The 22,627-nt window shown below is 53.1% G+C and overlaps 1 protein-coding gene across 1 annotated transcript in view; it reads left to right on the top strand.

The window, feature by feature from the left end:
- Positions 1-12,521, top strand: part of CACNG4 (calcium voltage-gated channel auxiliary subunit gamma 4) — a 61,688-nt gene extending 49,167 nt beyond the window's left edge. The window contains exons 3-4 of the mRNA XM_058561411.1: positions 5,153-5,293; positions 9,541-12,521. Coding sequence (XP_058417394.1) covers positions 5,153-5,293; positions 9,541-10,079 — 680 coding nt within the window. The 3' untranslated portion in view covers positions 10,080-12,521. The remainder of the gene's footprint in view (positions 1-5,152; positions 5,294-9,540) is intronic.
- The last annotated feature ends 10,106 nt before the right edge of the window (positions 12,522-22,627 follow it).

Below are 22,627 nucleotides of genomic sequence, written 5' to 3'. Positions count from 1 at the left end.
AGGAGCTGATTGCTGCAGCTGGGCCTGAGGCAAAGAGGGTAAGGACATAGACTTCCCATGTGACCATCCTTGGGGGTCTGCACCCCAAGCACAGTGCCCTGCCAATGCTGGACCAGCCTGCCCCGCCCCACACACACCCCGCTTCTGTTCTTGAAAAAGCAGATTAAGTCGCACGCTAAGACAGCCTGGCAGGGTGCCAGGCAGCCTGTGGGAGAAGGCGAGGAAGGTCGCAGGAGCAGCCTCTGGCATGTGGGCCTTCAGTGTTTTCAGCACCAACCGGTGGAGCCACCACCTCTGCCCATGAGCTGCCCCTGGAGCCCCTGCCCCTGCCGGGTCCCGTGGCGAGGCTGGCCCCGGACTGGAGCCTGGAAGTCACAGCCTGCGCTGAGCCCCATAGGACAAACCCAGCCCCACGCCCTAAATCCGGATCTCATCCCTGGGCCCCAGGAGGAAGGATGCAGGCACAGCCAGGGGAGGAGCCTGGAAATGGAAACAACAGCACCATTAGGAAATCATTGTCCCCTTTCACATCAGCCAGGACACATGCGGAGCTGCTCCCAGCAGCACCCCCAGCGGCTCAGGCCGGCTTCATTTATGGAGAATCGATACCAGTGTCCTCAGAGGAAGTGCAATTCACTCTGCACCTGCTCATGGATCGTTTTTTTCCTAAGAGAAAGGGTTTGGGTTCTGAGTCATCTGATGAAATAGAACAGCGTGTGGTTCCCATGGAATATGTGGCAGTGTCAGGCTGCTCTGGCCAGGCACAGAACCTGAAATAATCTGGCCACATGTGCCTCCCTCCCGCCTGTCCTCTCTTTCTGCCTTCTGGGGACCAACATTGAACCAAGCAAATGGTATTCCACAGGGCTGCCACAAATGGTTGTTCGGGTTGCACACTGCAATAACTCGAGTGATGCCACTTGCATAGACTGGTATAAATGACACCCTTCCAGTTGTATAGTGTGTAGCCTACACAGCCTTCTAGGGCGGCCCCTGGTGCTCAGCCCAGCTGGGATGACCCAACTGAAAGTCAACTCTGACTCCGAACCTGCCCTTCTCTGCCCACCCAGGACAAGCAGGTGGTTCTTAAGGCTCTGAGGGTAGATTTTCCACATTGACTAACCCTGGGACCATGAGGAAGGAGGCACTGGAGAAACAAACCATTCCCTCTCCATCTCCCACTTGAACTTGCCTGAGGTTATGGACATTGGTGCTGGCTCTTCCTCTTTACTCCCCTGCCTCTGTCCCCCTCGTGGTCCCCAGAGCTCTGGGATCTCTTTCTGGATTGGCCTCATGATGCATCAGCCCAGAGGTCAGATGATGTGGCTTCCTGAGGTCCCAGCGGGAGGCAGATGCCTCCTCAGACGGGGCGAATGAAAGACGTTTGGGGAAGGACTCTTTACAAAGCTGTAGGCAAGGTTAAAGGCAACTGGCAAGGGATGGTGAGCACCCCAGGGCTGGCCACGGCAGGAGCCCTTACACACTGAGGCCTGAACAGGTGAGAGAGGCAGATCTGGGGACCTGGAGGAGGGGAGCCGTAAGGACAGGGCAGACTGGCAGGAGCGGTGGCCTTTGTGAAGGAATGCAGCCACCTCATCTGCAGCCCACAGGAAGGACGCCAGGGGAATAACTGTCTCACCCGAATTCTCCTCCCAAAGCCGGAGTAGAAGGAGCCCGATGATTTGGTCCATGGCAGCAGCCTCCCAGGGCCCTGAGTAGGATGGAGAGAGGCGGAGGGAGGATCTGGAGGGGCAAACCAAGAGTGTGCTGTGCCCTTGTCCGTCCAGGTTTAGGATCCTGCTGTCCTCAAACCCCCCCAGCGGTGCCCGGGGAAGGGCGTGAGGGCCGGGAGGGCCCAGCAGTGATTTTCCCAAATAAAATGATGGTGACAGCACAACAGCAGTTAAAGCTCATTTGGGAAGGAAATGTTCTCCTCCAGTGTAGGCTGTGGGGAGACCAGGTTCGTTAACATGTCCGAGGAAGTGGGGGGTGCGGGCTTCAGGGCCTGTGATCTCCAGATTCCGGTGGAATTGGGGTGAAGGGCAGAGCTGACCCTCCAACAAGGAGGTGTTTTTCCACTATGGGACTGCAGAAACAGGCAGAATTGGCCCAGAAACTGAGCTCCAGAGTGCAGGTACCTGTGAGCTTGGATCCAGAGGGACAGGCCAAGGTGACAGTCACTACGGCCATCAGGCCTGCGTTTCCCAGTATTCAGTCCTCTGGTCTCTGTCCAGACTATTGATCCCGAAAATATGGAGAAGCACAGGATAGCGAGCTCTGGGGGCTGATGTTTGCAAGAGAAGAGGGTTCATGAGAATTTATTTATTCACTTATTTAACAAAAAGTTACTGTGGGCCTACTATGTGCCAGGCACTGTATTAGGCACATGGGATACAGAAGCGAACAAAACAGAGCTCTGCCCTCCTGCTGCTGACATTCTGGTGGAGAAGATCACAGAAGGTTCCACAGAGAGAGCCTGTTGGAGTGGCAGCTTAACCATCCGGGCGTGGGGTGCCAGCCCACCAGCTATGCTTCTCACACCTGCCTTCAACAATTCAAGCACAAAGTCAACCCCCCAGCCGTACATTCTGAAGGCTTCTAGAGAAACCAGGCTTGCATTGAGTTATGTCATTGTCACAGAGCTTCCTGATGGCCTCCGGGCTCTGGCGATGCCTCGCTGGTTTGTGGTCCACAGGCAGGTGTGGGGTTTGCGGGGGTCACCACTGCGCACCCTGCCTTCCGTTTCTCTTGCACCGGCCCACTGGCCCCAGGGGTTCCCGTCCATCTTGCTCTGGGCCTGGAGCCTCTTTTCCAGGTTCCACGTTTCCGGTTAGGTGGATGATTTCTGTGCTAAGCCTCAGAGTGATGGTGTCAGGGCTGCTGGGAGTCCACGGTGTGCCTGAGGGCAAGTTAGAAGGAGGTGCCCGTCCTCTGGGCAGACGCAGATCCTCGCCTGTGTTTGATTTGGCCACAGGGTGTGGGCTGGACATCAGCCCCGCTCATTTCTCAGCTCTGTGCAAGAGCCAACCTGCACCGCTGGGGCAGCTCGGCCCTGGGCCTGTTCACTGGGTGCACCCCGGCTGGCGTCTGCACATCCAGAGCTCCGGAATGAGCCCATGTGGCAAAGACAGGTGCTCATGTGACTTATCTGGGCAGGATGGGTGGCCCTGAGCCAGGCCCCACCTCAGTGATCTTAGAGACACTGGGCTCCCTTCTCTCCAGCCCCACTGACCCGTCTGCAGAACGAGGGCATCGAAGGGGACCTGATCCCGGCTTTTCTGGCCGGCGCAGCTCAGAGGCACGTTTCAGAAGCCCGCAGGAAACCTCCTCCCAGAGCCTGCGGCTGCGAGAAGGCAGAGAAGGAGGAGGAGGTGCCCGAGAGAAGAGCTTCATTTAATGCCCCAGACAAACCCCTCTCTGTGAAGCAGGGGCACACACTGGTGGGCTTAGAGAAAAGGAGACAAACGCCGCCTTCACTGGCTGAAAGGCCGCAAATCAGCTCAGCTGGCTCAGGAGGTTGGCGCCTGCCAGGGCTCCCAAGTCGCTGTCCCCTGCCGGGGCCCCCAAGGGTCCACACAGCCGGGATTTCTGCCAGGCTGGGAGACCTGCAGGCGCGTTGGGAAGACCGAGCTTGGGGCTCCTCCTCATGCCCTTTTCCCTTCCTCCTGCCCTTCCTCCCAGCCAGATGCTGAGGAGGGGGGAGTGCAACCCATAAGCCCCTACTAAGTGCTTTCTATGCCTCATCCCATCAGATTCTCACACCAACTCTTGCAGGTAGTATATTCTCTTCCCAGGGCCACCGTCATAAGTTACCACAAGCTGGGAGGCTTAAAACAACAGAAATGTACACCCTCACAGTGTGGAGGCCAGGAGTCTTCAATGAGGTGTCGGCAGGGCCGCGCTCCCTCCAAAACCTCCAGGGGAGGATCTTTCCTTGCCTCTTCCAGCTCCTGGGGGCTCCCGCGCTCCTTGACTTGAGGCTGCCTAACTCCTTTCTCTGCCTCCGTCTTCACACGGCTTCTCCCCGTGTGTCTCCTCTTTTGCCTCTGTCTTTTCCTCTTCCTATAAGGGCATGCATCATTGGATTTAGGGCCCACCCTAATCTAGGACGGTGTCATCGCGAGATCCTGAAGCTAATCACATCCTCAAAGAACTTCTTTCCAAATGAGGTCACGTCATTTGGAAATAACCACTATTTATTAGGACTTGGAGGAATCTTTTGGGGGCCACAATTCAACCCCCTACAGTAGGTATTACTACTCTCCCCAGGTTGTAAAAGAGGGGACTGAGGTGGTCAGAAGTTAACCACCCTGGGCACCGCGCTAGCCAGTGGCAGAGCAAAAGTGACGTCTAGCTGTGTTGGACCCCACCGTCCATGCATGTCCCACTCTGTCCAGCTGCCGCCTCCTCTGTGCCCTCAGGAGGTCCCGAGCTTCCACGTCCTCATCTGTCACCTTGTGGCAATGACGACGATCATGATGATGATGGAGATCAAGGCTGTCACTTTGGAAGTGCGTGCTATGGCCGGGCCCTGTTCTGAGCCCCTTATAAGGACAAAACAAACCGCAGGACGTAGGTACTATTAGGAACTGTGTTCCACAGATGGGGATGCTCAGTTTTAGAGAGGCAAAGGGACTTGACCAAGGCCACACAGCGTCACAGAGCAGGGCCCACACCAGACCCAGGCAACGCCAAAGCCTGTGTCCTCAACCAGCCATCAGAGCTGCCTCTCAAGGGTGCCACTTCCCAGCTTCCGGAGGCTTCCTGGAGATGGTGTCCATGAAAGGGCTCAGTGGGCTTTGAGGTGTCATCCGAATGGGAGGCAGTCCAGTGTTTTCATGGCTGTTATTGTGGCCTCCCTGGTGCCACTGAGAACCCTCCTCCCTCTGGCTGGCAGGAGTCTGACCCACACTCAGGGAGACCCTAAGCCAGGCATGGCAGGTGTGGCTCCAGACCCCTTGGCGTCCAGGGGAAGTAACCTTCAGGCCTGGGCCATCACTGTCCCCACCCTGCCCCAGCTCCCGCCCACCTTGGGTCTCCAGGGAATCTTCAAAGTCAGGGGGAAGGGCCTTGAGCTTTGGGGCTCATGGCCATGCCCAGGAGGGCAGCTGGTCTCACCGCCCTCTCCGCTCTTGTCTCCTGCCCCGCCCAGGCATCGTGCGCGCCTCCAGCGTCTTCCCCATCCTCAGCACCATCCTGCTCCTGCTGGGTGGGCTCTGCATCGGCGCCGGGAGGTTCTACAGCCGCAAGAACAACATCGTCCTCAGCGCCGGCATCCTCTTTGTGGCTGCAGGTGAGCCTCCCACCCTGGTCCGCACTGCACAGAGCGCACATCCTGGTCGGGGGGCAGACTGTAAAATCGCTGTGCGTGATTAACTTCAAAAGTCCAGGTGTGTGGGGGTGGGGAGTGGGGAGCAACCGCTTAACAGGTACAGGGTCTCCTTTTGGGATGACAAAAGTGTTCTGGAACTAGATAGAGATGGTGGTTGCACAACATTGTGAGTGTACTAAATACCACTGAATTGTGCACTTTATTTATTTTTTTTTATAATTTTATTTATTTATTTATTTTCCCCCAAAGCCCCAGTAGATAGTTGTATGTCATAGTTGCACATCCTTCTAGTTGCTGTATGTGGGACGCGGCCTCAGCATGGCCGGAGAAGCGGTGCATCGGTGCGCACCCGGGATCCGAACCCGTGCCGTCAGCAGCGGAGCTCAAGCACTTAACCGCTAAGCCACGGGGCCGGCCCGTGAATTGTGCACTTTAAAGGGTTAATTTTATGTTAGGTGAATTTCACCTTGTAATTATGTCCAGGTGTGCAAAGTGCCACAAAGAGGTAGTGCTGGTGCCCTACAAGCTTGTAACAGGGAGCCTCGCCGAGTCGGGGGTCTGGGAGGTACCCAGAGGGACTCACGGAAGCCAAGACCTGACGGAGTTGACCGGGTAAAGACAGGGTGAAGGAGTCCAGGGCTGCGAGGGTGCAGAAGAAGCAGAGAAGCCAGGTGTGCAGGGGCAGGGGGAGTGAAGGGGCTCGGGAGAGAGCAGGCCTGACTCTCCTGGCTGAGAGATGGACAGCAGCACCTCAGAGCTACCCCCACTGCAACCCAGTGAAAACCCACAGAGCCATGGGTGACAGTAACGCACCCCTTGCATAACGGGTCCAAGATGGCTTAACACCATCAGCCCTCTGAGCGTCGATGGAGACAACTCAGTGCATGTCTAGCCACTGCAGAGGTGGAAGAAATCCAGGCCGGAAGTGGGTCTCACAGCTGGTTAGTGGTCAGTGCATTTACACAGTCCAGCGGAAGATCTGGGTTTTCTGGCCTGGGTCACTGGGGGAGGGTGGAGAGGTTGCCTGCCCGGGCAAAGCTCGGCTGGTGCCAGCTTGAGGCTCCGGGCAGCACCTGTGGAGTTCAGATAGAGGTGCAACAGGGGTCCCTGTCAGGAGAACCAGGAGCCACCTGACTTCTTAGGCCTGCTTCCAGTAAATAAATGCAAGAAATGTTATGAAGCTCAGCAGTTCTTTCCTAAGTTCTTATCATAGCTCCTTGCACCATCCTCACAGTGTTTTTGCTTTCAAAGTGTCTTTTTTCTTAGACCAGACTGGTGATGTAGAGCAGTGTGCTGGGGGCAGCCTGAGCTCCGACCAGGCCCTGTCCCCTCTCTGCACCTGGTCTGCACATCCTAAAATGGTCCAGTAGTACCGTGATGGTGATAAAGAGAATTCCACTAACGCTGGTGGCCATGCCTCCTTTGCCGAGGACAGGGAAGGGCCTCCCGTGGTGCCCGACCCACATGGGTACCCACTGGTTATCCTCGTCCCCATCTCGTCTCCTCATGGTTTCTCTTGGAGAGGGAAGACGACTTCTGGTTACATCGTGAAACTGCAGGCCAAAGCAATTAAGGGACTGGCTCAAAATCTCGCGGCCACATCGGAGTGTGTGTCTGTGTCTGAGAAGTGTGGTGTGTATGTTCATGTGTGGTGTACTTGTGTGTCTGGGGAGTGTATGTGTGTGTGCTGGGAAGGGGAAGCTGGGTTTAGGGTCTCCTTCTGAAGGAGCACGAACCTCGTTCCTGGCCAGGTCCCCATCTCTTCCCTTCTTTCCTCTCCTCCCAGGACAGGGGCAGAGGTGGGAGGGCGGGGACACCCCCCGTTCTCTCTCCTCCTTGAAGCAGCCAGATTTCTCGAGGTGTGAACCATTAAAGAAGTCCCTGCTGTGCCATTTGAACACTGTCTCCTTTCCTTTCCTGAGGACGAGAAAGAAGATTCACGCTAACACCAGCCACCACGTATTAGGCACCGGCCACGGTGCCAGGTGCTCTGTGAGCACGACCGCATTACCCAGCTCCTGAGGAGGCAGTCAGGTGACTCAGTCCCATGAGGACAAAGACACGGGCTGTGCCCAGGGCGAGCAGCCTCCAAAGCAAGGTACCCCCTGCAGCTGCCTGCTCCCCCAGGAGGAGCCATTTCAAAGGGGTGTCCAGATGCTCCAGGTCACCAGAGGGGCTGGAAAGCCCGGGGCCCAGAGACGCTCAGCTGAAAACATGGGTCCAGGGGCCAGCACGGTGGCGTAGTGGTTAAGTTCGAGTGCTCTACTTGAGCGGCCCAGGGCTCATGGGTTCAGATCCTGGGCGCAAACGTACGCACCACTTATCAAGTGATGCTGTGCCAATGTCCCATATAAAGTAGAGGAAGATGGGCACGGATGTTAGCCCAGGGCCAATCTTCCTCACAAAAACAAACAAACAAACATGGGTCCAGGCAGAGAGGAGAGGACGCGGTGGCGGCAAGGAGCAATGAGGGCAGCAAACAAGGGGACGTTCGTTTGTTCCCATTTATTCCCTGCCTCATAGAGCTTTAATTGTGGGCCGAGGCAGCGGCAGGCCCTGGGTCACATGTAGGCTCCAGCCAGCTCCAGCCCCAACGGGGAGGTGAGACTGGCCCATGAAGAATTCTAGGTGGAAAATGGTCAGAGCCTCAGGGGAGGTTTGGTTCAAAGGCTGGGAGAGTCGGAAGAAGACAAAATAACTTCTCCGGGAAGATGTAATTAGTTGGGTCATGGTTTAAGGAACATTCTTATAATTTGCTGAATACGGGGTGGGGAAGGAAAGACAAAGCTAGGGAGGCGGAGAGAGAAGGGATGAGAGAGATGTCGGTGAAGGTTCTTCTGGAACACAGCAGAAGAGCAAGGAATCAAAACCTACAACTGGTTTCCTCTGGGCAGGAAATATTCTAACCCATCCACACTGGGGTCGGTGCAGGAGGAAAATGAACAAAGGATGTGGGCGGTGCATAGACTTAACAATACAACACGGTAGGTTATAATAGAAGTTCAAGCACGCTCACTGTGTGCCGGGTGCCGTCCTAAGCACTTTGTATATATTAGCTCATTTAATCCTCACGTCTACCCTGTGAAGTGCTTGCCACTGTTATTCCCAGTTTACACATGAGGATACTGAGGCACAGGGAGGTGAGTAATTAGCCCAAAGTTCCACAGCTGATAGTTGGTAAAACCAGAATTCAAACCCAGGCAGTTCGGGCCTGCTTAACCTCTTATAATAAGAAAAAATCGAATAAACACAGCAGCCGGTGATTGTTTCACTTCCCAGATTGGCAAAGGTCCAGAAGTTTGATAATACAAATTATAGGTTGTTGAGACATTTTGTGCCCCTATGGAGGGCACTTGGGTGGTAACTGAGAATTCAAAACACTAAACACAATGTGGTGCCCGGATGGATCCTGGAACAGAGAAAGGACATGAGTGGAAACCTCAGTGAAATCCCAGTAAAGTCTGGAGGGTAGTGAAGAGAAATGTACCTGGGTTTCCTGGTTGTGACAAACGAACACGGTAATGTAAGATGTTAATAGGAGAAACCGGGGGGTTGGGGGGAGATAGGAAGGAACTCTCTGAAATAAAAGTTTATTTTTAAGTTTTTCAATGCACATACCCAGTGAAGCAGCAGTTTCACTTCAAGGAATTCAGCCCACAGTTGTACTCATGCACGTGTGGAATGCTATGGACACAGGATGGCTGCGGGCTGGAAGCCACCTGAATGTGCAGAGCAGAGGCCGGGTTAGATGTCCATGCAGTGGATGCCACGTGCAGTTAGAAAGACAGAGACAGCTCCTCACGTCCTGGTACAGAACCGTCTCTCAGAGGGTCTGTTAAGTGAAAAGATAAGAGGACAAAGAGTGTTGTGCAAAGAAAAAAAAAAATAGGTATGTGTGTATGTGTGTGTGTGAGAGAGAGGGAGAAAGACTGGATATAAGAAAGAAGATACCAGTAGCCATCTTCAGGAGGGGAACTGGGTAGCTCAAAGCATGTGTTTTGTTGTATACCTCATCTGAACTTTGTACTTTATTGCCCATTCAAAATTAATTATTTAAAAGACAAGTTAGCAACCAGAATAAAGCAATACCCATCAAAGAGGGGAACAACCACCAGCCCTTCCTCTTGACAGCCCACCTGTCTCCTGTCCAGCTACAGGTCTAACCTCTGCCTCTCTCCCTCCCGCCCCCTCTCCTGCTTCCCTTTCAGGCCTCAGTAACATCATAGGCATCATCGTCTACATTTCCAGCAACACAGGCGACCCAAGCGACAAGCGCGACGAAGACAAAAAAAACCATTACAACTACGGCTGGTCTTTTTACTTTGGAGCCCTGTCTTTCATTGTGGCCGAGACCGTGGGCGTCCTGGCCGTAAACATTTACATTGAGAAAAATAAAGAGTTGAGATTTAAGACCAAACGGGAGTTCCTTAAGGCTCCCTCCTCGTCTCCCTACGCCAGGATGCCGAGCTACAGGTACCGGCGACGGCGCTCCAGGTCCAGCTCGAGGTCCACCGAGGCCTCGCCCTCCAGGGACACGTCTCCGGTGGGCCTGAAGATCACCGGGGCCATCCCCATGGGCGAGCTGTCCATGTACACGCTGTCCAGGGAGCCCCTCAAGGTGACCACCGCCGCCAGCTACAGCCCCGACCAGGAGGCCAGCTTCCTGCAGGTGCACGACTTCTTCCCGCAGGACCTGAAGGAAGGCCTGCACGTCAGCATGCTGAACCGGCGGACGACCCCCGTGTGAGCCGCCCCTTCCTCTCCCCAGACGGCTGTTTGGATCCCACAGGAGGGCATCTGACCCTGTAGACGGGCCAACAATGGACTGAAGCCAAACCCAACCCTCCCTGGTCTCCAGAAAGTATCTCGGGCTGGCTTAGAGCGAAGCACCAGGAGACAGGAATCAGAAGTGGAAGGCTGACTTTATCCCCGAAAAGGGTGTTTTGAGGCCCCAGGGGTTCTGAAAATCTCCCAGGAGGCCCAAGAGCTGTCCTGAGGCTGCACGGCCTCGACCAACCTGGGGAAACAAAATTGAGCCATTATCTCTTCTTGGAAACCAATCTTGCCAGAAGGCCGGGCTTTCAGGGCCTTCCCTCCCTGCCTGGTCCTGGGCCACCAGGAGGGCTTCGCCGGGCACACGGGGGCCTTTGGACACTGGTCAGCTGCCTTTGCACCAGAGGTCCCGCGTCTGTGAGCCGGAAACGAGGAAGCCGGAGCTCACCCCCTTCCTCTCTGTCTGTCTGTCTATCTCTCTCTGGCAGTAGCCTGTTGTTGAAATAACAGTGATCCTGAGGAGCAAGTCCTGCAGCCAACTGGTGCTTTGGCCTTTGTGCTGTCCCGGGGCCGCTCCCCTCAACCTGAGGAAACCGAGGCCTGTGGAGGAGTCCACACAGGGGGAGGCCTTCACTGGCCTGGGCGTGAGGTAAAGGCCAGAGTCTGTTGCTGGCTTTCCTGTCTGCTTCTGGAAGTTTCTGCCTCACACAGAAAGAGCAGAACACACTGACTGTACTTGAGAGTCCAGCAGTACGAGTCAGACGAAAGGTGGCCATGTGGCCTCTTGCTGTGTCCCTCCCCACTGGCCTGAGGAGCAGCTCTGTCCCTCCTGGGGGAGAGGAAGGGATGGACCCCTCCCCTCCACTGGTGTTTGGCTACAGGAGCCTGAACTTCTGTGCAAGAAAGGGAGACCCGAGGGTGAACAGCGACCAAAAAATCAGAACAAACATCCATTTCCTAGGTGGTCATTCATCGTGATTATTTACTCCTGGCAAGTAAACGCCAGGAGAACAAGTTCCATTCGTTTCCTCATCTTAAGAAGTAGCAGCAACACCTCCCCCAACTCCAATTATTGGAATTTATTCTGCCAGCACCTGAAAGGGCTCAGCGGAGGAAGTCTGGATGAAAAGCCAAGCTGTGTATTTCTTCCTCCTCACGAGAGGGACGTCTCAGCACTTTGGAACCAAGGAGACGGGTTCCATGTTTGACATTTTTCCAACCATTTTTTCCACTCCCAAAGCAAGCAGGAAGGTGGAAGTGTGTCTGGGTTTAGAAGAACTTTCTGGAACATGGAACTTACCCTCTTTTATATAAAACATGTGCTTTCTAAAGACAAATCCTTTCTTACTTTTTGAGACTTGGCAATCCAATCTTGAGCAGTCGTCTGTGATCCCGGTAGCTGTCGTACTTAGAAGTGACAAGCAAATTCTTACCTCAGCCACCTGCTCACGGACCCCTGGGTGGACTTGGCCCCTGGGAGTTCATTTCCGGGTCACGGTCGTCACCATCCTCTTTCGCCCCCAGAGGGGAAATCTCCACATGTCCCACCTCCAACCGACTGCCCCGTGTGCTGGCGAGCTGAGGCGCGGTGTGCCAGGCCCCTTTGTGCTTGCTCGAAACCCTTTCCTCCCGTTGAGGTTGGCTTTGTGTGGTGGTTTGTCCAAGCATGTACAGCACTGAATGCTGGAGTGTCAGGGCTCGTGGCCTGCCCCTGCTGTGGGCCAACCCCACCCCGTCCTGCCCCCACCCCCGACCACTCTCACCCCTCCACACCATGATACCATCTGACCAGGCTAGAAGGAAGGGGGCGAAATCTGGGGACCCATCACCCACCAAGGCCCCGAGACTTCTTCTGTCACTTCCAAAAGCAAGGCAGCCTTGCTCTTTCTTCCACATAAGCCACCTCCCCACCTCCTGCCCCAGAAGTTTCTATCATTTCATGGAGAAAGCTGTGTTCCAATGAATCCTACCTCTTGCCCGGTCCCAGGCAGAGAACGTGGGGCCCACTCTAGGGACCAAGAAAGAGTAGAAAGAAGCGACAAAAAGGGACAGAAGAGCAGGGAGCAGAACAACCTCAGACCCCCTGGTCTTCACAGCCTTTCTCCCCACCACCACCCCAGGCTCCAGGCCCCTCATCGCTGGCTCACCCCCTCCTCCTCACCACATCCCAGCCGGGGCTTGCCAGGGAAGGGAGCAGAGCTGCCTCTCTGCCCCTGTCAGTCTGAGACCTTGCACCCACTGCGGGGATGTGGTGGCCTATGCCCACCTCCTCACCATCTTCCCAACCCACCACCCTCTCCAACCAGCCCCTGTGTGTTTCGCCAGTTAAGCACCTGTGCATCCTGTACCTACTACTGGTTTTGGGTTGTTAGTTCTGTCTTTTTTTTTAATTAAATAAAAACATTTTTAAAATGTTCTCTTCTTGATGTGGGGGGAGGGGTAGAGCTCCCCTCAAGTCTTTGTGGACACTTAAACAGTGTCCTTGAGTCTGGGGACGCTGTGGACCCTCCAGAAGAGGGAGGGAGGGTGGATTCTGTGCTGGTCAAGGCCGTTTTCTCTGGATTTGATCTGGGTCACTGTCCACCTCCCCAGCAGCACTGGCTGGTTTGAGACTTCTGGGTGGTGCTGTCAAGGTGCCTTTACGGATGGGCTGGAAGATGGACAGGCCAGTAGTCCCCATTCTGCGCTTCACTTGTGTTACTTAGAGTAGACTAACAACATAACCAACAACCCCAAACGTAGCCTGGCTCAATACAGTAGAGTTTATTTCTCACTCATGTCAAGTCCAATCAACTGGGCGGGCTGGGGGCGCTCTGCCCCACACAGTCATTCAGAGATTCGAGGCCCACGCTATGGGGGCTCTGTCGTCTTCAACACAGGCTTCTAAGTTGCCCCTGCCATTGACACCCAGCGGACCAATGGAGAAGAGAGAGAGTAGGTGATCTTGTGAACAGTCTCGTGGGAGGTTTTAATGGACCAGGAAATCGTGACTTTCCCTTCTACCCACATACCGCTGGCCAGAACTCAATAACATGGTCACATCTCTAAGAGCCAGGGAAGACGGGAAATGTAGTCTAGCCCAGGAGGAAAGGAAAACAAGTTTGGGGAAGAGCTGGCCAGTCTCAGCTCCCTGGTCTGTCTTTCGGTACCTCCCTCTTTTGCCTCCCCTCCCCCCAGTCTTTTGGGAGTTCCTGCTTGAAACTGACACCGGTGTCTGGGGTTGCATCCACCTCTGTGTGGGCTGAGCCCCTCCTTCAACTCCAACGTGATGTGTGACCTCTTCTCTGCTCCAGATGCCCCATCTGTAAAATGGGTCCATGATACCTTCTTCCTAGGTTGGAGAAGCAGGCTTGACCTCATGCCTCGACCCAAACAAGAACCACAGAATCACAGGATATCATAACCAGCAGGAGTGGCAGGTACCTTAGGAATGAATTATCTCATTTGATGTGCTCGTCACAGAAGAGAAATAAGCCCAAAGAGTGAGGGAGGGATGAAAGAAAGAATAAAAGGAAGGAAGGAAATATTTTTTTGAGGATTTTCATAACAACCATGAAAGGGAGACACTGCTAGCCCAATGGTTCTCGAGCAGGGGTGATTTTGCTCCCTAGGGGATATTTTCCAATGTCCTGGAGACATTTTTGGTTGTCAGAACTTGTAGGGGGTTGCTGCTGGCATCTAGTGGGTGGAGGCCAAAGAGGCTGCAAAATATCCTACAGTGCATAGGACAGCCTCCCACACCCCCCAACAACGATCTGGTCCAAAATGTCAGTAACGCCAAAGCTGATTTCACAGTGAGGAAAACTTAGGCACAGAAAGGGTGAGGTCACTTGCGCAAGATCACAGCCAATTTTTGGTGCTTGTATCTAGGCTGTGGACATGTTAGGAAAACTCATTTATTTATTCTCAGTATTTCCTTTCCCTACAACACATTTCAATTTCTGCCTTTCTCCTCTTCCCTTTTGAGCCAACAGTTTTGGAAATAGGAGCTGGGAGTTGAAGAAGGAAATGGGAAAATGGCCACCTGTTCCGGGGGGGGTAGGTGGTGCCTTTGTCCCTGGGTTTGGGAGCAAAATGCTGATGGAATTCAACCAAATAGGCAGAGGAGAACGAGCCAGAAACGTGGCCCAGCTTGACACGGGGACTCACCGCTCTGTGGCTTCCTCCTCTGCCCACACCCAGCAGCTGCAGTGAGGTGGCCAAGAGCCAGTAAGACCGGGATCAAATCCTCCACTCACCCGAGGGCGGCACTGGGCAAGTCACTCGACCTCTCTCAGAGCCCAGTTCCCTCCTCCGTCAAATGAGGAAGGTAACACTTCCCTCCAGGGTTGTTGAGAGAGTGAATTAAACTTGAACTTACACAAGGAAACATTTGTAAATACCCCAGCTCAGCAACTGGCATTAGAGTGAGCTTTCAGGAGTGTTTGTTGACTAACAACACTCAAAGAGTGTCCCAAAATGGATTGTTCTAGAACAGCTCTTGGAGGCGGTGCTCTGATAGCCAGGCCCATAGGGTGTCCGCGCCCACTGCACTTTGATTTGGGAGAAACTCATCATCCAGCGGATCTAGGTGCCGTGCCCACCCCAAGAGAGGGCTCCTGCCTCAGCTGCCTCTCTGGCTGAGGCCCATTCATTTCTACCCTCAGTGGCCCCTGGGCTGTGAGGTGGTAGTGGGCAAGGTTGCCACATGGCTGCTGCTTTCTTTGCAGGCCCTGGAGGCCCCCACACCCCACTGGGGCATTTCCAGTTCCACACAGGTGATGCAGGTTGCAAGAGCCCAGTCCTGACCACTCTCAAAGGTGCCCTGGGAGCCGGGCTTCTCAGGGAGGGTCCTCTTCTGGGTCCCTAGTGTGGAGTGAGCAAAGAGAGGCCTGAGGGGAGGGGAAGCAGATGGGAGGGGGAGGGGAGGCCTCCCTCCAGGGAGCTCGGATCCAGCCACGTGACTTAAGCTCCCTGCACTGGTTCCTAATATAGCACCCCTGGCTGCCCAGCCCTAGAGATGAGGGGTTGGGGGAGGGATGGAAGGGGTTGCTCAGGGACCTTAGAATCCAGAGGAGGAGAGAAGGCAAATACACCTGATACAAGATATTTTTAAATTTGCAGCTTCCAACAAAACTGCCAGTGCAACCTCAGAACAGAAGTCCATGCTCACAGAGGGTTACAAACCCACCTCCTTATGCTTACAACTGCAGGAGAGGGGGCTTGGTGGGACCTATGTCCTGACCTTTGTCCCCTGATAAGTTTTCTGGGAAATACATTAACCCCTGTGGGATCGCCAGAATCTACAAATTAAACTGCAATAGCCAGGTCCTTAAAAAAAAAAAAAATACTATGTCTTCCTAATTCTATAGTAACACATTTTACCTAAAAAAAAAATCTGAAAAGTAAAGCAAAGTTAAAGAAGATAACAATATCAGCCAAAATCCCACTCTCCAAGACGTAAGCACAGTTAACATTTCAGTGCACCCAAAAGTATGTGGGGTATGGGTTCATACCCTGCCTCTGTTCACTGTTTTTCATCTTGAGAATCTTCTCCCCTCTTTCAATATTCCTCAAAAACATAATCTTTCACGCCTGCATAAAAAAGAGATACCACCATTTATCTAACCAGTGTTCTATTGCTGGACACAGCTTGTTTGCTTAAATGGTGCCTGAATGGGGCCAATGCTGGGATGCTTAGGATGCATTTGGTTCAGATCATTTGGTTAGGATCTGGTGACTTCCCACTATGAACTTCCAGCCCAGCTTTATCCTAGAAGCTGATGAAAAGATGAGGCTCCTTGTCCACCAGCAAACGCAGACAGGCTCTTGTCCACATACACACCCGGGTGTCTGGGCTGTGGGGATAGCAGCCTCCCCTCCCCACTCCTGCCCGGCGGCTAGTCAGACTCATCCCACGTTCCTCTCGGAAGGCTGGAGCTGCGTCCCTTCCACCAGGCCTCACAGTTAGCCGTTCTCAGCCACACAAAGTGTAATTCCTTACAGTCACCAAGTGTAGCAATTCATAGGGCTGTGTAACAAATTACACCCAAACTTAGTGGTGTTAAACAACCATTAAATATGGTCAGGATGGCTTATCTCTGCTCCACAGTGTCTGGGGCCTTGGCTGGAAGACTCGATGGCTGGGGGCTGGACCCGTCTGCAGGCTCATTTGCTCACGTCTGGCACTTGATGGTGGCTATTGTCAAAGACCTTAGCTGCAGTTTTCAGCCTGAATGTCCACATATGGTTCTTTGTGTGGCCTGTGGTTTCTCATAGCATGTTGTCCGGGTCGAAGGGCGAGTGTCCCCAGAGCAAGAGAGAAAGACAAAAGTCTCAGAAGTCACACAGCATCCCTTCCTCTGTACTTGAAGGGTGAAAACAGTCAAAAGCCCACTTTTGAGTTCAAGGTGAAAGGAAACAGACTCCACCTCTTGATGGGCAGTGACAAGGTTCTGGAAGAACATATGGGAGCAGAAAGACTTCTGTGGCCATTTTTGGAAGACACAGTCTATCGCCTAGTCTTTCCAGTACCCTCACCTGGCTCTAAGCCTCTTCTCCACCCACTAACCCTCCCTTCCATCCTCCATCACCCCTGTGCCCTCTGGATCTACCCACATCCTTACTGAAGTCTCCCTCCACCCCCTGGGATAAATAAAATCTTCCTCTCCCCCAAGGACACACCTTCTTCCTGTCCTCCTGGTGAAAGCTGTCCATTCTTCTGCAGGGATTCCCTGCCCAGGTTCCCAATATAATACTCCTAGCTGCTCAGCCCCATATGCAGTCCCAAGAGGTGTGGGGCTGGAAAGGGAGAAAAAGGATCTGAGGGACCTTAGGATCCAGAGGAAGACTGGGGCAGATACACCTGATACAGATATTTTTAAACTTGCAGCTTCCAACAAAATTGCTGGTGCAACCTCAAGAACAGAAGTCTGCGATCAGAGAAGGTTATGAACTCATGCCCTTGGACTTATAATTGCAGGAGAGGGAAGTGGTGGGGGATGCTGAGACCTCCAAACCATTACTCCTCTACCTCCTGGGGAAAAGCCTTCTCTGAGGGCCTGAGTGGACCATCCTGAACCCTTTCTCATCACTGTCATCTCCCAGACTCCTTCCTGGCCACTCCTTCATGTCCATCAGAGACTTTACCTCTGGCTCAAAGCCATCCTCTGTACCCCAACTCCTGCCACCATCAAACTGAGCCACGTCAACATCCATGGGGCCAGCCTCTCTGACTCCCTGGCCTCACAGCTCTCCCGTCTTCTCACCTCCATTGACCATCTGGACTTCTCACCTCCATTGACCATTTGGACTTCTCGCCTCCATTGGCCTCTGGCCTTCTCACCTCCATTGGCCATCTGAACTTCTCACCTCCACTGGCCATCTGAACTTTTCACCTCCGTGGACTATCTGGCCTTCTAACTTCCAATGACCTTCATCTCCAAATTGGAGCTTGTCATCAGTCCTGACTGTTCCCCCTGTAAAATTCAGGGCCGTTTTCCTGCTCTCTGACCACAGCTTCCAATGCTCCCAATTATTTCACCTCCTCACCACCACTACACGTGTTCTCCAAACTCATCAAGCCCTTCAGGCCTCTCCATTTTCTCCCAATATATCAACCTGCCTGGTTGCAGGACCACCCTAACCAGCCCATACATGGCAAGTCATCACTTAACCCTCGCCAATGCCCTCAATTCCCTGGGCCCCTTTTCCTTCTAGCTTTTCCCTCCCGGAAGAGCCCCAACCCTCCTTCAGTCTCACCTTCCATCTTCTCCACCCCTGTGCCTGAGCTACAAGGTGATGCCAGAGAAAATCAAGCAAATCGTAAATCAGTGCCTATAGTAGGCAGAATAATGGCCCCCAAAGATGTCCAAGTCCTGACCCCTGGAACCTGTGACTATGTCACCTTACATGGCAAAAGGGACTTTGCAAATGTGATTAAGGATCTTGAGGTGAGGAGATTTTCCTGGGTCATCTGGGTGGACCCAATGTAATCACAAGGGTCCGTGTATGGGAAAGAGGGAGGCAGGAGAGTCAGAGAAGGAGATGTGATGACAGAAGCAGAGGTCAGCATGATGCAACAGCTGGCTTCGAAGAGAAGAGATCTCGATCCCCTTGGCAGAGGCAAAGGCCCGGTTTCAGCTCACAGGATGGAATTGGGGGCAGCCAGCCTGAAGCAACAGAGGGTCCAGGTTGAACAGTGCAAGGAGGGAGATGACGTTGTGTAAAGATGTTGGGACCAGTTCAGTGGCACTTTCCTTTTTATAGTATCTTAAGATCAAACACCCAAGGCCATTTCTCAGCCTAACTAAGCCTGAGCTCAGAATTACATCAGCACATTGCCAAAGAGGATTTATTTGGCCCCCACCCAGGTGTGCACCAGCCTGACTCTGAACGAGGCCCACCTCCGGGAGGTGTTTTCCTCCCTCTAGTTATGTTCTGGTCTTTCTTGGGAAAAGAGCAGTCATTTGGGACAAATGAAAACTGGTACATCTGGGCAAGTAAAATACAGACAACTCTCGATTAGCTGAGTGTGGCATATCTACTTTGAAGAGTGTCTGTAGAAAATGTCAGATCTCTGGAGGCTGCTTCCTTTTGAACTTGATCGCAGAGGCGACAATGGTGCCCTCCTAGGGCGTCGCCTCAGCACCTCCAAGCAAATTGGCCCTTGGTCCAAGCTGTCCTGGTCTGCCCCAGCTGCCATTTCTTATGTCCCTGTGGCCTTAAACCACATAGAAATGTCCTTTGGATCATCTGGCGAAGTAAATTATTTGAGCTTCTGTCCCCTTGTTCTTTCAGTCCCTCTGTCTGTCCATCCACCCACCCATCCATCCATCCAACAACCATTCAACAAACATTTATGAAGATCCCACCTTGAGCTCAGATCCAGAGGGCTCTCTGAGGAGACCCAGAATGAGTACATAATACACTCTCACCATCCCTACCCTCCAGAAGCTTATAGCCCATCAGAGAAGGCTCATCCATCTGTAGTCTATTAATAATAATAATAAAATAACAACAACAATTGCCATCCTGGATCAATTGCCTACTGTCTTAGTCTGCTCAGGCTGCTATAACAAAATACCATAGACTGGGTGGCTTAAACATTTATTTATCACAGTTCTGGAGGCTGGAAGTCCAAGATCAGGGTGCCAGCATGGTCGGGTTCTGGTGAGGACCCTCTTCCTGTCTTGCCACCTTGTTGCTGTGTCCTCACGTGGCAGAGAAAAAGAAAGGGCAAGCTCTCTGGTGTTTCTTCTTCTTTTTTTTTTTTTTTTTTTTTGGTGAGGAAGATTTGCTCTGGGCTAACATCTGTTGCCAATCTTCCTCTATTTTGTATGTGGGTCACCACCACAGCATGGCTTGATGAGTGGTGTAGGTCTGTGCCTAGGATCTGAACCCATGAATCTGGGTCACCAAAGCAAAGCACACTGAACTTAACCACTATGCCATGGGGCTGGCCCCTGGTGTTTCTTCTTATAAGGGCACTAATCACATCATGGCGTCCCACCCTCATGACCTTATCTAAACCTAATCACCTTCCAAAGGCCCCTTCTCCAAATACCATCACACTGGGGTTTGGGCTTGAACATATGAATTTGGGAGGCGGGGAAGGACACAATTCAGTCCATAGCACCTACCATGGGCTAAGCCGGTAAAGTGCATTATCTCTAATCCTTATACCAGCTCCCCAGCCAGGCTCCACTGCTCTCATTTTATAGATGAGGAAAGGACGGCTTAGAGAGGTAATGACTTGCTGGAAGCCACACAGCTGGAGCCTGGCAGAGCAGGGATCTGATCCTGGGGCTGGCTGGATCCATCACCAGCAGGCTGGTTCCCACTCTCACATTGCCCTCCTTCCTGATGCCCTGGAAAGGGCAGGACCTGTGCAGAGGATGCTGACGTCACCCAGCCCCAGCTCCCACTAAATGCCAGCGTCCACCAAGCCCCCTTCCTGGCCCAGCAAGGCCCTGGGGAATCGAGCAGACAGCCTGGCAGTGGCCTCTGTGAGCAGAAAAGGTCTGGATGAAGGAGCCTTTAGTAAACGAGGGAGAGAAAGTAGACTCGCCTGCAGTACCTGGAGCTGCCGGCCTCATGGAGATCTGCACAAAGCCTACTTCAAAAGGAAGAGGCCATCAATCTTTAATGCTTCTGCTCGCTGGGCTGGAGGACTGAGGACCCCCTCATCGGCACAAACCTGCCCCCACTGAGGGAAGGCACAGCCTGGTTTCTCTGATGGGCCTGCAGTGTTGTCGTGGCTGACACTGGGAGCGCCCTGTGTGTCAGGCCCACTTAGGGCACTTCCAAGACCTTCCAAGGCTCCTGGCACTGGAGAGCTTGGGACGCCCACCCCCACCACGCCAGGAAACTCAAAATGCATTTTTATTTCTTCAAATGACACCATATCTACTTGTGCTAAAACTAAAATCGCTTCTTTCTTCTGTCTTAAAACACCAGAACCTTCTTCTCACTCCCCGACTGCTGCTTTGCTGGTGTGCCTGGCACACAGGCGGTCTGCCTCAGGCTACCCAGGGTCCCCTGAGAAGCCGGGCTGCCTGGCTCCTGAGGCCGGGCCACAGGGCGGTGTGAGGTGCCGAGGCCATGTGCCATGTCAGCCTCCAGGAGTTCTCTGTGGAGACGGCCCACCTCCCCGAGACAGACGTCACTCTCTGAGCCAGAGCAGGGCGGTGACAGGCGTCAGTAAGTCAGTCGGTTGTGATGGGTCAGTTCCACTGGGATCCCGGAGTTGGGCGCCAGGGAGAGAAGGGGAACAGGGATGAGGAAGGGGGAGAGAGAAGCTCTCGGGAGATTATCACCTGGGTGGGGAGGCTGGTTTGTAACATGAAAACCCAGCTGTCACTGTCTCAGATGTAACTGCCCTCACGCCTGACTGTGGCTGGAGGTGCGCGGTCTCTGCTCAGCTCGGGGGCTTGTTCACAGGGTGGTCCTGGCTTGTCACATCCTCTCTCTAGGCTGCAGGTTACTTTCGTCGCTCATGACAGGGTTCAGGACACTCTGCCCACAGGTATGGCACGTTGACATATTGAATAACTTCAGCTGAAGGAATCTGAGACGTGGCGGGTGCAGGAAGGACGCTCTGACCTTACCCTGAAGCGGGTCAGAAGACCCTCGTGTGAGAGGCGCCCTCCCCGCACCGTTCACCAAGACGCCGGGAGAGTCCAAACCAACAGGCCGCCGCCTCTCTCGTTGACTGCGCTTAGCTCATGCCTCTTTTTGTCCTATCATATTTTTTCATTTTCCGCTCTTGATCACACCTGGCATAAAAACGCTCAGATTTAACTGTTCCTTCTGGTCTTTGTTTCTTGTGTCAAGGCTCCCGGGTCATGTATAACTGATATGAAGTAAATTTGTATGCTTTTCTCTTGTTAATCTGTCTTTTCCTATAGGGACCTAAGCTGAGAGCTTAGAAAGGTAGAGGGAAAAGATAGTTTCCCTTTCCTGTAGTCACAATAGATCTTGAAATTTCCTCCCAGCTCCAACCATTGGTTAAAGAGTTTGGGCTCTAGGTTCTGAAAACTGGCTTCACCATTTACCTGCTGTGTGACCTTGGACAAGTTACTTCATGTCTCTGAGCCTCCATGTCCTCATCTGTAAAATGGGAGTAATAGCTGTTCTCCTCTCATGGATTGGTGTGAAGATTAACTGCAATGACATGGAAAGGCTTAGCAGAGTGCCTGGTATGTAGTAAGCACTCACTGAATGAGCTGCCATTACAATTATCATTATTATTAACAGTCTGTGCCTCCAAGGCTGGACCCCTGAGTGTTAGCCGCACACAGGCAGGCAGGTTTTCTGTAATCTGTGTTGACTTGAGCCAGGATTTTGAAGCTCAAAGCCCTGCCCAGCTGAGGGGTCTATACGTGGCCACGCATCAGCCTCTTAGATACTCCCCAAAAGAGGCACCTGGTGAACTGAGAAAGAAGAGACGCAGAACCCAGGAGAGTTGTAGGGGCTAGAGCCTGGACTACCAGCCTGGGGGGCACATGGGCAGGCAGGACTCTCGGATGGTGGTCCCAAACTCTCATATGTCCTCCACTATATCCGCACGCCCATTAGCCTCTTAGCCACTCGTAAGTCAACCTACTTCTGTTCTTTTTTACTTAAATATATTTATTTTGTAAATGAAAACCCAGCTGGGAAATCTTTATTGCCTGCCATTAATAGGGGTAAAACTAAAACAGTAAAATGAAAACAGAACTACAGTCAGGTTCAGCTGGATTCTTTGTCCTCTCCAGGCTATTTGATTTGCAGGCAGCAGAAAGGTGTTAAAGACTTACCCCAAATGGAGCTTTTCTTCTGGACCCAACTAGAGGGATGGGAGAAGAATTCGGAAGGAAATAACATTCTCACATCGGGCACAGTGTTCGGTAACGCCAAGCCCAGGAAACACCTGCCATCGTCCTGTGGTTTGGGGATGTGCTGGGCTTGGGGCCAAAGCATTTGCCTGTGAGGTGGGCTCCAGAAGGCCTGGGCAGGGGATCCCCAAGATGTCCCGAGGCAGGATCCTTGGTCCCCCAGACC

Source organism: Diceros bicornis, chromosome 18 (assembly GCF_020826845.1).
Source record: "Diceros bicornis minor isolate mBicDic1 chromosome 18, mDicBic1.mat.cur, whole genome shotgun sequence".
In the NCBI taxonomy this organism is placed as follows: domain Eukaryota; kingdom Metazoa; phylum Chordata; class Mammalia; order Perissodactyla; family Rhinocerotidae; genus Diceros; species Diceros bicornis.
This window is presented reverse-complemented; position numbering and strand designations above follow the sequence as displayed.